Source organism: Melanotaenia boesemani, chromosome 17 (assembly GCF_017639745.1).
Source record: "Melanotaenia boesemani isolate fMelBoe1 chromosome 17, fMelBoe1.pri, whole genome shotgun sequence".
Taxonomy (NCBI): Eukaryota; Metazoa; Chordata; class Actinopteri; order Atheriniformes; family Melanotaeniidae; genus Melanotaenia; species Melanotaenia boesemani.
In genome coordinates this window covers 21,206,657-21,221,565 of record NC_055698.1, presented here as the reverse complement: position 1 = coordinate 21,221,565, position 14,909 = coordinate 21,206,657, and the positions used below count along the sequence as shown (strand labels likewise).

At 38.3% G+C, this 14,909-nt stretch overlaps 1 protein-coding gene across 4 annotated transcripts; it reads left to right on the top strand.

Annotated features, from left to right (window-relative positions):
* The first annotated feature begins 1,512 nt into the window (after positions 1 to 1,512).
* eomesa (eomesodermin homolog a) lies at positions 1,513 to 6,337 on the top strand. 4 transcript variants are annotated; one of them, XM_042011864.1, is made up of 7 exons: positions 1,513 to 1,672; positions 2,863 to 3,100; positions 3,466 to 3,620; positions 4,226 to 4,347; positions 4,592 to 4,750; positions 4,945 to 5,006; positions 5,166 to 6,337. In XM_042011864.1, the coding sequence occupies exons 2-7, from the start codon at positions 2,985 to 2,987 to the stop codon at positions 5,920 to 5,922; spliced, it is 1,371 nt and encodes a 456-aa protein (XP_041867798.1). In that variant the 5' UTR covers positions 1,513 to 1,672; positions 2,863 to 2,984; the 3' UTR covers positions 5,923 to 6,337. The 4 variants fall into 4 exon arrangements, with proteins under 4 accessions (XP_041867798.1, XP_041867796.1, XP_041867795.1 ...); XM_042011862.1 differs by lacking the exon at positions 1,513 to 1,672 and having other exon boundaries at positions 2,223 to 3,100; positions 5,166 to 5,887; positions 6,016 to 6,337; XM_042011863.1 differs by lacking the exon at positions 1,513 to 1,672 and having other exon boundaries at positions 2,229 to 2,931; positions 2,998 to 3,100.
* Positions 6,338 to 14,909: the final 8,572 nt, after the last annotated feature.

Sequence of the window (14,909 nt, the reverse complement as noted above, 5' to 3'; positions counted from 1 at the left end):
CAATCTCTGCTGTGAAACAGGTCAAAGTAAATAATAGAACAGGTTTAAAATCATTTGAAAAATGCTTGATCTCAGCTGTCAAATGTTTTGTGTTTGTGTCTCTGTGCAGAAGGGTCTCCTGTCCTGATTGACAGCCTCGGTGCTGTATGTATGTAGCACTGGTCCCCCGATGGCCCAGAAGCCGGCTTTTCTGTCCCATTTATGACATGAGCCAATCTGCCTCCAGCCGAGATTCTCCCTCAGCTTTTCACAGATTTGTATCCCCATTTTCCCCAAATTCATCTCACCCCCTGTACTCCCCCTCCAGCTTTCTTTAAGACTCACACATGCACAAAACTGCCCACAAACGATCAGAGGCACACACACACACTACGATGCAAATACTGGGTTGAGTTGTCGGTGATGTTAAGTGAGAAATAAGTGAAATGAGTTAACGGCCTGCTTGCTGATCTCTTGCAGTTATAATAATATAAACAGCGACGAGGATGTTATCCAACGTCCTAACCAGTCACTAGAGAGCGCTGTCTGTGCCACAACTGTGCAATCTCTCCATCATTAGGCCTGGATACAGTTTATACAGCGACGCGTTTCTTTGATTTCATCCTGTTGTGGCAGCGTGTCATTTCTTTTGTCGCTCTTTGATTGTGTAAAATATAAGGCATTTCTTATCCACTCTGAAATAAACATTTTAAATTTTTTATTTATAAAGTTTTTGTCACGCACATGTGGTTAAATTCCTTCAGTTTTATCCCTAAATCTGGTCTCCTTCGGTGTTGAACCGATACGCATGCACCGTTGTGTAACGCAACCTCTTTTATGTTGGCATCATATGCCATAAACAATATGAGGCTTTATTTATAACCGCTATTCAAATGCCATTTAAGCATTTTCTTTTGTTCTTAACTTTATGAGAGTATAACATTTCAAATAAAATTTTCTGCCTTAAATAAAGGCTCCAGTAGCCTAAAAAGATGTTATAATCTATATAAATAGAGATTTTTAAATCGTGTAATTCTATAGCTCAGACTTGACTTCAGCATTTGTGTTTTTTTTTTTTTGTTTGTTTGTTTTGGTTTTTTTTTTTTGGTTTTTTTTTCGGTGTAAAAAAACCAAGGAATATAAATTATGTTCATAATTCCTGGTATTTATGGATCCCATTAAAAAAGAAGGAAAACAGGTCCTCAGGATAAAAATTAAGCTATATCTTTCCAGTGAATGAAAAGCAAGCAATTATGTGGAAAAAATATCGATTTTTATTTGTTTTTTCCGTTTTTTGAAAAGAATATTTCAAGGGATGTATATATATATATATATATATATATATATGTGTGTGTGTGTGTGTGTGTGTGTGTGTGTGTGTGTGTGTGTTTGCCTAAATATTCTAAATAGAAGATATAGAAAAAAAAACTCTCACTTCCCTCATTCCCTCACGTGCATTTAAACACGTGTCTTTAAAAGCCAAAAGTTTAATTTTTCCAGCTTTTGACACTCGATTAGCGAGTGGAGAAGCGACGAAGTCCAATTATAGGAAATAAGGTGCACATGTGATTGTTTTTTTTTTTTTTTTTTTTTTCCTAGTTCTCTCGCGCTCTCTTTTTCTGTTTTTGGCTGGTGTTTGCGCAGCCAAATAGGGCGTCGGTGTTTGCTAATAAGCCAAGATAAGTATTTTAGGGTGAGTTATTTGAAAAGCTAATACCTGTGCGTGTGCATTTAGTCGTTTGTTGTGAATCAAGCCGACGCTTGCGGATTTAAAGTGTTTTAAGTGTCTGTGCGTGTGCAACGTTAGCGTGCGCGACGGTTAAAGCGAAACTTGAGAGATGCACGAACGTTTTTTTTATTTATGTATTTATTTTTATAGGTTCCTCTCTTAAGAAAAAAATCCAGCGAGATTTCAGTTAAAGTTATAATCCGGTGATTCATCTTATTTCCACAACAGAATTGAAGTTATTTGCGCTGGTAATAAATCTTAAAGTACGTAAATTAATCCCCAATTAAGTCGGATTCAAGTCCATGTTGGGCATGAGGAAGCAGGCTAGAAAATAAACATTTTGGTACAATATCTAAGATACACTTTCTAATTAAATTAGAGTAGTGCAGCTATTGGATGGCTTTGGAGATTGTTGGTGCCCCTGAGTGCTTCTCCTAAAGCTCCTCCCCCGACGGTTGCAATCTGCTATGTGTGTATGGAGAGCTGTATCTTATAAGAGTAGCTGAGCATCCCATGTCCAGCCCATTATCTGATCTGAAAATCCGTAGGTGAAGAGAGGCTTTAACCTCCTCATTATACGTAAAGGAGGAGGGCTGCAGAAACAGACAACCCGGGTGCCGGTGGCTCCTCCTTGACTGAGGTTCTCTCTGGACTCTTGAAACTCTTTACTGTAAGATCTAAAAAAACAATGCAGTTAGAGAACATCCTTCCCAGCGCCAGCATCAGTTTACCCAAGACTTTTTACAATCTGTCCTCATCGGACAGCACCAACAACAGCCCGAGGCCGTCATCGCAGCTTGAATATCAAGAAGTCGAGCGGACGGAATCAGAGTCCAGCGGTGCTTCTAAGAAATATTTGAGCGGGGTCGGTAACGGGATGCTGGGTGAGGGAGAAGGGGACAGTTTTAATAAGGCCGATGGGAGGAAAGGTTCTCCGGTGTTGGGTGAGGACGAGCTGACGAGCGGCCGGCGGTACAGCATAGACGAACTTGGCTCTGATAGATACTTCATCTCGTCATCCCAGGCGAGCTCCGACATGGCAAACCCCTGTTCCCTCTTTCCCTACGCAGGACAGACGGGGTCGGTGTACACCGGGTCCAGCAGCTCCAGATATCCAGCGTCGCTACATTACGGATCTGTCCTGCCGCCCACAGGCTTCTCCTCTCCGTCGGTGTGCAGCGGTCGGAACCAGTTCAGCAGCGGAGGGTACCAGTTCAGTCAAGGTCCGGGCTGTTTGTACCCCTCGTATCCCGGGACGGGGACGGGTATAAGCTCCATGTCTCTTCCAGGGTCTGTCACCGGAGCCAGAGCGCAGGTCTACCTGTGCAACAGACCTCTTTGGTTGAAATTCCATCGGCACCAGACTGAGATGATCATCACGAAACAGGGCAGGTAAGCAGAAGCAAAGGCCTCAATTAAACATACCATAGAGTGAAAATTAAATCCTTACATTTTCATCCAGTTTTATTTTTATTTCTTAAGTTTCCCAACCTTTTACGCAAAACAAAATTTTACGCATACAAACTAGAGCCGCTCTCTCTCTCTCTCTCCCTCTCTTGTTATGCTCTCAGTTTTAAAAGCACAACTGGTTAATTATGTTAATGATAAAATTCAGTTTATTGTAGAATTTAATATTAACAAGCCGAAGCAATTTTTGCTAAACGAAAAGTTATTAAGAAAGTTTTTGCTTTTACAGCTTTTGCCAAGTTTATGAGAACAGCCTAATAAAATGCGTTTCTTCTCTCTTTTATTTCCAGACGGATGTTCCCATTCCTCAGTTTCAACATCACCGGACTCAACCTCACGGCCCATTACAACGTCTTTGTAGAAATAGTTTTGGCTGACCCGAACCACTGGCGCTTTCAGGGAGGAAAGTGGGTCACTTGTGGAAAAGCAGACAATAATATGCAAGGTGAGTTACATAATGAACGAAACATTTTTAAAGTACTGGTATGTTAATGTTTTGCTTGGTAATGCTTTAAAATAAATCGAAATTATATTAATAAAACCTGTGGAAATTAAATACGTAATTTCTTAAAGAAAAAGGATTAAATATTTTTTTCTTTTAATGATTAAAAAAAATACTTGTTGGCAAATAAATATTTGTGCAACTTCCCATTTAAAGCAATGCTTTTAGCTTTTTATATATATATATATGTGGTTTATTTAAAGTGTTTTATCAAATATGTGAAATTGACAAATAGGCCTGTTTTTGACACCTCCTTTCAAATTAGACATTTAAGAAAAAAATGTTTTTCTGATTTAAAGTTCATTAGAAAATTTTCTATTTTTGTTCTTCCATTAAGATAGGTTAAACAAAAATTCAAACAATTAGCAAAAATGTAAACATTTGCAAATCTTTTAAATTGTGTATTTAATAAATAAAATTTTTTGAGCTGATTTATTATAAAAAGACTGAATAATAGGAAGAAATAATTAATTTTGTCCTAGTTTTAGCCAAGACAGTGTGCACTTATGGTTTTGTCATACAACTAATATAATTTATTGTCATTTTAGGTAACAAAATGTATGTTCATCCTGAATCTCCAAACACTGGCGCTCACTGGATGAGACAAGAAATCTCTTTCGGCAAGCTGAAGCTGACCAACAATAAAGGGGCCAACAACAACAACACGCAGGTTAGATATTGATTTCTTTCATGCTCAAATTCAATATTTACCAGATGGTCCAGAATTTCTAATACTGTTTTGGTATTGAATAATTTAATACAAAATTTGCCAGCAGTTAATCTGTTAATAGTTCAGACTGATATTTGTCAACAAACGTCCTTTCTTAAAAAATGAAATAAAAATGAAATGACGTGCATTTTATCTATTTTTAAAATGCTTACTGTTGTTGTTATTGCCCATTTTCCGGTTTCAGATGATAGTCTTGCAGTCGCTTCATAAATACCAGCCCCGATTGCACATTGTGGAGGTGACAGAAGACGGAGTAGAGGACATGAGTAATGAGGCCAGAACCCAAACCTTCACTTTTCCAGAGAATCAGTTCATTGCTGTCACAGCTTACCAGAATACAGATGTAAGCCCCTGCCCCCCCATACAATTTTTAATTTACATTTATTTGTTTTATTTTTTACAAATCTAGAACTGATTTTACTAAAAGTAAAATATATATATATATATTTCTTATTATTTATGCTCAGTTTCAGAGTAGCTTCTTGACCTAAGATGCAAAATATTCATGCAGCATTTTTTTTTTTTTTCTTGTTTCAGATTACTCAGCTGAAGATAGATCACAACCCATTTGCAAAAGGTTTCCGGGATAACTATGACTCGTACGTGTCTGCATTTCATGCATTGCGGTTGTTTCCTTGTGGTGCATTTGCTGTCTCGTTCTAAACCCTGAATTTCTTACTGCTACTATATTGATGTTTTTTGTTTTGTTTTTTGTTTTTGTTTTTTCTCATATATGTATTTCCTCTTTTGTCTAACAGAATGTATACGGCCCCAGAGAGTGATAGGCTGACTCCGTCTCCAACAGACTCTCCTCGTTCGACCCAAATTGTGCCCGGAGCCCGCTATGCCATGCAGCCTTTCTTTCAGGACCAGTTCGTCAACAACCTGCCTCAGAACCGATTCTACACCGGGGAACGGGCCGTTCCACAAACCAACAGCCTTCTCTCCCCACAGAGTGAGGACGCCAGTGCAGCTGCTTCTGCCCAACGTTGGTTTGTCCCCCCAGTTCAGCAGCCAGGCTCCAACAAGCTTGACCTCTCATATGAAAATGACTATTCCACCAGTAGCCTGCTGTCATACGGCATCAAGCCTCTGTCTCTGCAGACATCCCATGCCCTCAGCTACTATCCAGACTCGGCTTTTGCCTCCATGGCGGCAGCAGGTTGGGGCACCAGAAGCTCTTACCAGCGTAAAATGACCACGGGCCTGCCCTGGTCCCCTCGTCCAAGCCCCCCAGCCTTCACAGAGGACCAGCTGGGGGCTACTAAAGAAAAGCTGCCTGAGGAGAATGCGCCTCCCACCTCAACCTGGATCGAGACGTCCAACTCGCTGAAATCAGTGGACTCTAGCGATTCTGGGGTGTACTCCATGGGGTGCAAGAGGCGCAGATTATCCCCTGGGGGTTCCAGTACAGAAAACTCCCCTACCATCAAGTGTGAGGACTTGACTACAGAAGAGTACAACAAGGACAACCCAAAAGGCATGGGTTATTATGCATTCTACACAAGCCCCTAAGACTGTATTTATTTAAGCTAAATCTAATTCTTTGGTTTTATCATTAAGTGCTCTCCATTCCCTGTTAATGTCTTTTTTCTCTTTTCTCTAAAGGTGCCAAAGCTTAGTGTTCCCCCAAGCAAGCTGCACAAGGTTATTTTCCCAGACCAACCCCTCTCACATGAGCAGAAACATGCATAGTGATTGTTGTTTTTGAGAAAGCATGTTCAATTTAACTTGGTTATTTTTTAACTTTTTTCTTTTTTTTTTCTTCTTTTTTTAAGCAAATGTGACACTCCCCCCTCCCTCCCCTTTACCTGCGTATTTAAGTCATTTTCATTGTACAGTATTCGTGCACTTTAGAATGTGATGTATCTTGTACAAACTGTCTTCATGGAGGTGTTATTAAATGGATAATAAAATGGCTTTTCATGAAGCATTGTCCAAATGTCTCTTGGTATGTTTCATTTATATAAGGAAGCATGATGTAGTATTGTTACAGGGTTGCTATAAAGCATTGGCAAGTTGAAAATATGCATGCTGTTTAAAATATAAAGTAGCTCCATAAAGTAGCAACTGACCAGATGTTACACATTTTAGTTTAACCTTATGTTAAGTTCTAATATTTTATTAAAGAGCCAGTAAAAGGACATTGACTTGCTTCTTTCAGCATATTGGAGTAGCATGAATAGAATAGTGTATAATATCCACCCTGCACTAGAAAAGAGATTAAAGCTTTAAAATAGAGAAAAGACAATCTCATCTCATTTTACACATGGATGTGGAACATCTTTTTCTTAAAAGACTGAGGCTGCAAATGAAGGTTTCTGCTAAATAAGTCGTATATTAAAACTAAATTAAACATATCTGCTTTAAACTCTCTTTTGCATTCTATTAAATGCACATATTTAAAATGTATTTTTTAGACAAACATATATTTTTTTGTTTCTTAAGTTAGGCCAAACCCCTGGCATGCATAAAAGCAGTGAGCAATCCTTTTCACGGAACAAACAACCCTTAACATTCAAGTGAGCAAAGTGTCATTTAAGTAAAAAATTCTTCACATGACATAATTTGATTACGCAAAAAGCACACAAAAGCGCATGCAGCAGTCCTGCTCTTCCTCCTGTTGCCATGGTGTTTTCACACAATAATTTACCTAAGTAATGCATGCAGAGCATGTATGTTTGCAAATAAGAGAACTGCCTAAAAGAAAAATGGTCCAGTAACCGCCCATCTAAAGGCGGTGTTCAAATCAACACCTCTATTTATACTGTACACCCGAAAGTACACTGGTGAAGATAAAAATCTATGAAAAGGGAAGTCATTATATTCACCCAGAAACAACTTAGCTCATGCTGTAGCCACCTGCTTTTCTTCAGTATAAATCATTTATATCTTCCCATATGAGGACCCCAATTTGAATTGATTTGCATACTGGATTTCTAATTAATTCTGTTGTCAGACTCCTTGACAAAGTGCAGAGTCTGACTAACTCCAATTAACACCTCCTAACAAGGTAGAGTGCTTGATTGCCCCGGCTTCTCAGGAAAGCTGTAAGAATAAAGGCTCTTGGGTTGGAAGGGGGGGGGGGGGGTTTAGAGAATAAAAATGTTTTCACTTGTGCTTGTCAGCAAGTTGTGTATCGAAGCATCTGATGATGTTTTTCTTCTGCTTTTGGTGTCTTGACCTCTGTTGATAATTTGTTGTGATGTGGTGAACAGCTACATTATTACAGTTATTTAATCCAGCTGTCAAGATTGTAATTTGACACGCACAGTGGCCACCGTCACTGGAAAAAAAAACTGCAGAGATGTCAGACTAACTATGACAATGAAGGAGACATATATGTCTGGAAATTTCTGTTTTGTGGCTCTCAGTCAGATTTTCTAAAATAACTCTCTCGCTGCTGTGGAAGATGTATCTTGTCTGGTTGCATATTTGTGATCATTTTGATAATTGAACATCTCCCTGATGGCACCTCATGAAGTTTAAGAACCCAAACATCTGGAGTATCTAAGACTTTTGCACAATTGCATGGATCGTGCACAAGAGTGCAACCTCCGTCATCAATACTACCATCCTGTTTAAATGCATAATCAAACCTGATATCAAGCATTGCAGATGCCATTTTTACTCTGGAATATATTTCCAATCCTTGAAGTATCCCAACAGCAGAATTTACATGAATACTGACAAGGATATCTACTTTTTAAAAATTTTTAAATAACTATGGTCATCAGTTTCTGCTGAAACTCTGCACACATTTTTTTTAATTGCCTGATAATATAAAGATTAATAACAGGTGATTCTTGAGAGTGCCCTACAACTCAAAAAAACCAAGCAACAAGTCAATAGATTGTGTTTTCTTAACCATTCATGCAAGAAGTACATTAATCAATAGACACCTTGACAGCATGCTTCCAGAAATTCAGCCCATGTTAACTTAAAGGAGATATGCGCATTGGGATAATACCTGAAGAATTGACTACTGAGGTCTAGTCTTGTTAACATAGCTTGCTACAGTTTCAGTAACTGACTGAGTTTTGTTCTGGTGTCAGCAGTACAAAAGGTCTGGGAGAACAAACTGGTGATTTATACAACATAGACTTTAGTGTATAATGTAAAAGTTCTTTCTTGCTTGCTTCTCGTGTGTGCATGAATCGTCACATGTGCGTGCCCTTCCCTCAGGCCATCCTCTGGTTACCATGTTGAGAGTTCATGTAAAGAGGGCCAGGGAGGCTGTGGAGATATTGTACCCAAGGAGGGCTGACATCTAAACACAGATGAAGGCCTGAGGCTGTTTCCTCACCTTCAGTCACACTCTATTACTGCTCTCACTGACTAAATGCAGCCACAGGCAGACGTATGTCTGGGTCAAGATTTGGTTTATACACCCTTTTAAAAAGTAATGTCAGACATGACTGAGACAGTAGCAATTATGTTTCCTCTTCACACTATATATTCTCTTTTGATATGTTGATAAATGTCACCTCTGTTAAAGGATTATCAAGCCAGTTAGAATTATGTAAAATTGTTCCTCAGGGACAGTTTGAGTCTCATGTGGCCTCTCTGTTGTTTGTGATGCATTCACTCATGATCTTGTTAATCACTTTGGTTTTACTAAGATTTGATATTTAGATATTTTTAGGTTAATGTCATTAGTCTACATAAGTCAGAGACAGTTGTTATGATTGTATCTGAAATTATGCTCACAGTCTAATGACTACATGAACACACAAGCCTACAGTAAGGCCACGAATCATGCCCAGTATATTACATTATTTTGTTCCATTGCTTACTCCAGTCGAATTATAGATATACGAATTTTCCAGCATCCTTTGATGTCAAGTGAGTTTCTGTATTATGCATGATAAACATATGGACTTTGCATTAGTAACTGGAGGTCACACACACACTGAGGATGCTGACAAAGGACCTTCTTTTAGCTCACCCCAGGTGTTTATGTACACAACACAAATGCTTAATTTAGTTCCCCACTTCCTTTAGAATGTGTTCATCAGCAGTGAATGGGTTGGGTGGAATACAGTACTGGTGTAATACTTACAGGTCTGTTGGAGCAAGACCCTGGTGTGACGTGAGTCTCAAGTTAGCAGGACCACAACTGTTTCGAGAAAGGCGTTGAGTGTTGGCAGAGAGAATGGAGGTGATAGGATCTGGAGGTGCAGAATGGTGCCCTCAGATGGCGTCTGCAGCAAGTAGGCAGGGTCTTGATTCACCGGTGCATGGATAATGTTGGAGAGTATCCCGCAGCTAAGCTGCACTTAACAGCACATTGATTTCAAACCCCTGCCTTCCCTCTGGAGGGCAGTGCAACGCACCTCAACAAGCCGGACGCCCCCCTCCCATACTTTTCCTTTTCCCACCTTCTTTTGATCACCACCATTTACCATTTCTGCATCTTACCCCTCCCACTATACCATCCCTGTGTCGATTTAGGTACACCATGCTGGTCACTAGCATCCACCCCTCCTTCCTCCAAGTGTCCCAGTGGAGCTGAACAGGATTCAGGGGCACACAGGCTCCCACAAGACCCTGGTCTTGAGAGCAGTGTTTTGGGGTAGGGCATGCAGAGGCAGCTAGGCGGAAATAAATCTGTGGTCAAAATCAATGCATTGGCACTTTGATGGAGCGCTCCAACAGATTTGGGAATTTCACATTCTCTCCTTTCTCTTCTGGCTCCCTCAGAAGTCCTTGCCACCGGAAAAAACAACATCCACTAACCCTTCTGGGGAAAAGGGACTCTTCATTTCTGCAGCTTTTGGGACAAAACATGACACAGTCAATATTTATTTTGTAGCTCGCACCTGACAAGATAAAGCTTGCATTAAGCTAAATAATAATAATAATAATAATAATAATAATAATAGCTGTGCAATCTCTACACAGACTTCAAAATGATGCAAACATGACATTTTATAGAAACTAAAAAAAGAGAGAAAGAAATCTAGAGGAATCTGTTTTCCCCACCACAACAAGTTTAGTTAAACTTCACAGTTTTCCTTTTCATCTCCAAAGGAAAGAGAACTTTAAAACTTTCTTTCTCATTGCTTACCACACCTAACAGTTAGGATCTATTTACGAGAGTCCCAGCACAGGTGGATGCCAGTGTGGTGCTTCTTCCACTTGTCTAACTTCTGACTCATTTCCCAGCTGCATTCTACTGATGCATGTTTCAGGAGCAGTACACAGCACACATCTTTGTGTGCTAATAGGCTCTCAGCATCTTTAAGACTTGGGGTACAATTAAGAGGTGATAGTTTGATCTCCCACCTCACAGTTCTATTTCTGAGCTGCTGTGTGATTATGTCGAAGGTTGATGGGCGGGTGAGGAATGGGCTCTATTTAAAGGAAGACATCCAGCACTTCTGAAAGAACAGACTAGTTTGGCTGTTTGCACCTGTCTAAGTTCTGTCTCTCATGTTTTCGGCTGTAGACATAATCTTCCTGTGATTATGTAATAATGCATGTGACTGAGGGTGTTTACTGTAATTACAATAAGATATTTTTGTTCTTTCAGGGATGTACTGAGCTCAGTAGGCTTTTCCAAAATAACTTTCCAACCTGCATCATGAAAAGAAGTTAGAAACTTCCATCTTGTCAGACTATATCATACGGATAAATGGGAGTAATTGTCTTCTAAGCTGTGTTTGTGATCCATTAAATGTTTTTGATGATCTAAATTGAAGATAGACAGTTAAAGGTGATTTAACCTATTCTTAAAAGCCATGTACATTAAATGTGCATAACATTTTAAACAAGAGGCAACCAAAGGCATTACCGCTACAGTGGGAATTAAGCAGTCAACTGCTATCTTGTGTGGCTACGTACATTTGCTTGATACAACACCGCCACCTGCTGGTAAAAGTTAACCATTACACATTGGTATAAATTTTCATCAAGTTGAGGGTTTTATGAAGACTTTGATTTTTATCTAGATGTGGATTTACTTTCAAGTTTGCACAGATTAAGAAACACTAAGAAATTGTTATTTTGTTTAAATAGCAGTATTTTTTCCAGCTTTCACCAACCCTTTGGAGTTCATGGATTCAAACATCTGTCTCTGCTTCTACTATCATAGGATGGCCGTATCTAAACTGAGTACCAGTGAAAATAAAAAAACAATTCTAACTGTGAAACAAAGAGTTTTAACTCAAGCTCTTGGTGCCGGTTTGTAGCACTTTATTGTAATATAACTGCAGCTGTTATGCTGATCCACACATTGATCTTTGATACATTGAAGGGATTTTTTTATCCACAATGATAGTGCCAGAACAAACTGAAGCCAGTTGTAGTCTTTATGTATTATGTGACATGTTATGACTCATGTCAAAGTCCAATAGGTCCAACTACAGTTGACTTGTATCTTGCAGAAACATCTTATGACAAAAAAAAAATTTAAAAAATAAAAGATTTCTTTTCCTACATAAAGTCCAGGCTGTAATCCTAATCAGAAAGGTATTTGTCAGAGCTGATTGTCATGCTCTGTGGATTTGGGTTGGGGTTCTTTTCCTGTTTTATTTTGTAGCTACCACCAGGGATGTGTTACATTCTATTTTCTTTCCTGTTCATTAGAGCACTGGTTTTCATTGTTAACTCACTTCATCTGCTTCTCTTTGGTTGTCTTGCAGTTATATACCCCTTAGGTTCAGTCAGTGTTTGCCAGTTAATTGTCTTTTTTTTTTCCATGTTTAGTACCTGTCATGTTTCCCAGTTCGTCTGTGTCCAGTTCTTTTTTTTTTATTATTAAATCTTCATTCCTGTAATCTATCTGCCTCCTGCTTGGTCATCCTGCATATGGGTCCTCATACATCCCACTGCATAAAATAGTAATAATAGATACTATTTTCTTAATTTCTTGAGTATATTTGTGTTATTTAATACTGATCATTTCAAAGCTTCTAAATCAAAATAATCACAAAATCAAAATCACGAAAAAAATGTCTTGAAAATTTGGATTTTCTGTTACTTTATATCAAATAAAAACAGTGTAGTGAATGGGGATTATGTCTTAATAAGAATGTCTGACTAGAGGGATCTTAGGCCATTTTATATTTATATTTTATATTTTTCATTGCAAGTGATTACAATAAACCCATGGGGGATTATTATTCCATCACTTAGCCTGTGCTTAGCCCCTGGGTACAGTTTAACTAGTTAACAGAGGTTTAAGCTGCAGCCCTGTTACCACATAATCTTCTTGAGGCACTGAACTGTTTCACAATGTTAAACCACTAATGTTGTGTTTGCCTAGTTCTGATAAAGACTTAAATGATCAGAAATGTTTTAACTCAATATCTTTATTCTTGGATTGAACATCAGTCTCAGTTAAATATATAAAAAGAAACAGTGACCTCTACTGGAGTTCAGTTTTGTTTCTTTTTAGTACAGAGAATCAGGTTAAGACTGAATCACAGGTACAGTTCAACAGGCTTTAAGGTGTTTAATTGATCATGTGACTCTGACAACACAGGTATAAACATGTCCTAACACTGAAATAGCACTTAAGGCCAAAGACTAATCGCCACATACACATATAATTTGAAAATCTTTGGGCCATAATCTCATGCAAGTTTATAGTTCAATGGTTTCTCCTCTCGTCTAAGCATTTGCCATTTAGGTGTTACTGAGAGGTAAAAAAAAAAAACTTTAAATAACTTCAAATTCTTTCCCATCTTATTTGCTTATCCAACTCATTTATTTATTTATTTAATTTTTTTTGACGAGTTGCATACATTATTACATTGTCCGAATAATGATTCACCAATGATTTTCAGTCCTGAGAAAACCCACATTTGGAGCCTGATCTACCTACTTTTAAAATGTTTAATAACATTCAAAAAGCAGTTTTCTTTGCCAGAGATATGTAGAAACCAAATTACTTCACAAAATGCAACAGAGGACACTAAAAAAGATATTCTTGCACCATGTACATTGCCTGGCCACAAAATAATAATAATAATAAAAAAATGGCAACATGGATTTATCTAAGCAAATAGAGAAGAGTCTCCTATTGGATAATTACTGCATGGGGGATTATGTTTCAGCTGGCAAATAGTTATTTCACCTCATGGAATGAGTAGTTTCTCATTTCTTAAACAACCATTTGGAAAGACACATCCCGTGGTTGTGGAAAAGAAGGATCAAATCATTGGCATTCATCAAGCAGAGAAAACATCCAAGGAGACTGCAGAAACTACTAAAACTGGGTTAAAAATTGTCCAATGCATAAAAAACTGGAAGAATAGTGGTGAACCTTCATCTTCCAGGAAGAAATTCAGTTTGGAAAGAATCCTGAATGATTGTGAGCTGCGATCACTTAAACGTTTGGTGAAATCAGTTCGAAGAAAAACAACAGAAGAACCCAGGGCTGTGTTTATAGAGAAAGTAAGAACATTTCTAATGCCACAATGCAAAGGGAACTCAAGGGATTGGGGCTGATGGACTAATCAGTGAGGATAAATGGAGAAAATGGCTTTAATTTGCTAAGGAGCAAAGATTTGACTCTGGAGCATTGGAAGAAGGTCATGTGATCTGATGAGTCCAGATTTACCCACTTCCAGAATGATGGGCTCATCAGGGTGAGAAGAGAGGCAGATGAAGTGATGCAACCATCATGCCTAGTGCCTACTGTCTACTAAATATAAGATATAAGAAATGCGTGACCTTTTTTTGTGGTGACTTTTCTTTTGGCCATGCAGTGTATTGTCAACAGGAGACATATCTGGAGTGTGTCAAGCCAGACAAGTTGTAGGTCATGTAGCATCAGTACTGTCTTTGTCCTGCAAAAATGTTTAATCACATAATCTGCCTTTTAGCAGTTTTAAAGCTAGTGATATGATCACATTTGTACATTTGTAACTTTTTCAAAGTCGGCTTTCTGAGCTCACACATTCTTTGAACAAAGACAGCAGATGTTGCATTCATTGCTCAGTTTTGCAAAGTGTATATTTCTTTTTTTAAAACATATAAAACTGTATGATGATGACTGTAGTTACAATTTAATTTTTTTTATTAATCACATTATAAAAGCACAGAAAGGGTACTGTAAGTTGCTACAGTAGGTGCAAAAAACAATTTTTAAAACTGTCACTTAGTTTTGATTTAGATGCATTCTTATTTTCTTTTCCAATATAAAGTAGTAGTAACTTTTTAGTTTTTCAATAATAATAATAATGGGATACCTACACATGCAGAATGACTGAGTGAAAAAAAAAAAAAACAAACAAACACAAATACACCCACACACAGCTATACTCTAACCCTAACCATAACCCCACAACTATACACAAAAACCGCACGCGCACCCACACACACACATACACACACACAATCCCGCTTGGGACTCTTTAGGCAACAGATATACGTCCCACCTTCATAATTACGTTATTAAATTCTATTGGCCAAGAAGGATAGAACTTGAAAGACAATTGGCTTTTAACAACTGTCAATCATATCAGAGGCGTGTCCTTATCCCTTCGTAAGGA

Bases quoted from the DNA above. Each gene is read 5' to 3' on its own strand.
- eomesa (XM_042011861.1), top strand. From the start codon at position 2,397: ATGCAGTTAGAGAACATCCTTCCCAGCGCCAGCATCAGTTTACCCAAG. The intron at 3,101-3,465 runs GTAAGCAGAAGC...TTTTATTTCCAG, and splicing joins ATCATCACGAAACAGGGCAG to ACGGATGTTCCCATTCCTCA. The intron at 4,751-4,944 runs GTAAGCCCCTGC...TTCTTGTTTCAG, and splicing joins CAGCTTACCAGAATACAGAT to ATTACTCAGCTGAAGATAGA.